Source organism: Melozone crissalis, unplaced genomic scaffold (assembly GCF_028551555.1).
Source record: "Melozone crissalis strain CALT ecotype California unplaced genomic scaffold, PUWL_Pcris_2 ptg000099l_1, whole genome shotgun sequence".
Lineage (NCBI taxonomy): Eukaryota > Metazoa > Chordata > Aves > Passeriformes > Passerellidae > Melozone > Melozone crissalis.
Genome location: NW_026535876.1, coordinates 1569041 through 1571199, shown reverse-complemented (window position 1 = coordinate 1571199; position 2159 = coordinate 1569041). Strand labels below are relative to the sequence as shown.

Sequence of the window (2159 nt, the reverse complement as noted above, 5' to 3'; positions counted from 1 at the left end):
GGCATCTCTGCAGAAAACTCTGCTGGGAGATCCCTTAGTTCATTTAAAGCACTGAGAGTGCAGCCCCTCATTTACACAGTCTGTGGCCACAGGGAATGTGGAGAGAAACAAAAGAAGAATCAGTGCAAACAGTGACAATTTTATAGACAATATTAATACTTAAAATGAAGGAAAAAATACCACCACAGCCAAACCAATCAGAACTATTAAAGAATATTTTTATTTCAAATGATTTGCAGAAATTGGCCAGCAGTTTAATGTTTCTGAAAGTATCCAGTCATCAGTCTCCAGACTGCAGTCTTGAGCTCCTGGTTCCTCAGGCTGTAGATGAGGGGGTTCAGGGCTGGAGGCACCACCGAGTACAGAACTGACAGTGCCAGATCCAGGGATGGGGAGGACATGGAGGGGGGCTTCAAGTGAGCAATTGCTGCAGTGCTGAGGAATAGGGAGACCACGGCCAGGTGAGGGAGGCAGGTGGAAAAGGCTTTGTGCCGTCCCTGCTCTGAGGGGATCCTCAGCACAGCCTTGAAGATCTGCACATAGGAGAAAACCATGAACACAAAACAGCCAAATGCTAAAGAGATGGAAAACACAATTAGCCCAAATTCCCTGAGAATTGAGTGCGAACAGGTGAGCTTGAGGATCTGTGGGATTTCACAGAAGAACTGGTCCAGGGCATTGCCATGGCACAGGGGCAGGGAAAATGTATTGGCCGTGTGCATGAAAGCATTGAGAAAGCCACTGGCCCAGGCAGCTGCTGCCATGTGGGCACAAGCTCTGCTGCCCAGGAGGGTCCCGTAGTGCAGGGGTTTGCAGATGGACACGTAGCGGTCATAGCACATGATCGTCAGGAGGGAAAATTCTGCTGAGATGAAGAACACAAAGAAAAAGAGCTGTGCAGCACATCCTGTGTAGGAGATGTCCCTGGTGTCCCAGAGGGAATTGTGCATGGCTTTGGGGACAGTGGTACAGATGGAGCCCAGGTCAGCGAGGGCCAGGTTGAGCAGGAAGAAGAACATGGGTGTGTGCAGATGGTGGCCGCAGGCTATGGCGCTGATGATGAGGCCGTTGCCCAGGAGGGCAGCCAGGGAGATGCCCAGCAAGAGGCAGAAGTGCAGGAGCTGCAGCTGCCGCGTGTCTGCCAATGCCAGCAGGAGGAAGTGCCTGATGGAGCTGCTGTTGCACATTTGCAATGTCTTGGCATTGAGATCTGTAAAAAAAGTAATCGTGCAATAGTTGTGTTTGGAAATGACTTTAAATATCTTAGCACAGACTGAGGGGCACTTTCTCCCCATTGCCTGCCCAGGGCTCTGCTGCCTGGAGCTGTCCCTGCCAGCAGCTGCTTCCCTGTGCCAAGGGCTGGGCCCTGACAGTACTGCCAGAGCCAAGCCCAGCCCTGGGGGCTCAGCTCTGCCCTGCAGACCCCTCCCAGCTCTGGCACTGCCCAGGGGCCTCTCTGGCTCTGCAGGCTCTGATGGCACCATCAGAGCAACCCTGAGGAGTCTGGAAAAGTGACACTGTTGCTGCCTGTAATGGGCCCTCTGCTGACTTCTCTCACTGCCTGGTTTATTGAGATCTGAGAGAATTTTTTTTCCTCAACATTAACGGAGAGATGAATATCTGTGGCCAAAATCCAATTTTGGCAAACCAGAGCAGTAGAGCAAAAAAGCAGGATTTTCTCTTTTTATGCAGCCACTGTCTCACTATGCTCCATGTATAACCTACTTGGAAATGTTCTACTGTTAAATGTTACCCTAGAAGCAGCCCTGAACACTGCAACGTCCCCACCACACAAGGAGAACACTTCCAAGCATTAGCAGCTGTCTCCTCCCACCCAGATCTTGTCCCCCAGTGCTGGCAGCAGCTGCCAGGGCTGGCTGAGAGCTGTCTCTGGCAGGCAGCAGAGTCCCTGCCCCAGCACAGCGCCCTGGGCTGCAGGACCCTGCTCTGCGGGACAGCCCGGGCACCCCTGGCTGCTCTGCACAAGAGACAATCAGAGAATGTACTCACAGAGTCTGTAGGCATTGGGATGTTCCAGCTTTAGGAGATGGCTCGAGGAGCTGCAGCTGCATTGTGCTGCAGCCCGAGGTTCCTGTGCCAAGGGCTGGCAGTGATTCTGCCCCAGGCACTTCTCAGCCCCTTCCCAGCCCTGACTGATT

The 2159-nt window shown here is 52.8% G+C and overlaps 1 protein-coding gene across 1 annotated transcript; it reads right to left on the bottom strand.

Moving 5' to 3' along the window:
• Positions 1–254: 254 nt before the first annotated feature.
• LOC128947368 (olfactory receptor 14J1-like) lies at positions 255–1187 on the bottom strand. The gene has a single exon (XM_054291622.1). The coding sequence runs from the start codon at positions 1185–1187 to the stop codon at positions 255–257; it is 933 nt and encodes a 310-aa protein (XP_054147597.1).
• Between the last annotated feature and the right edge of the window lie 972 nt (positions 1188–2159).

Bases quoted from the DNA above. Each gene is read 5' to 3' on its own strand.
- LOC128947368 (XM_054291622.1), bottom strand. From the start codon at position 1,187: ATGTGCAACAGCAGCTCCATCAGGCACTTCCTCCTGCTGGCATTGGCA.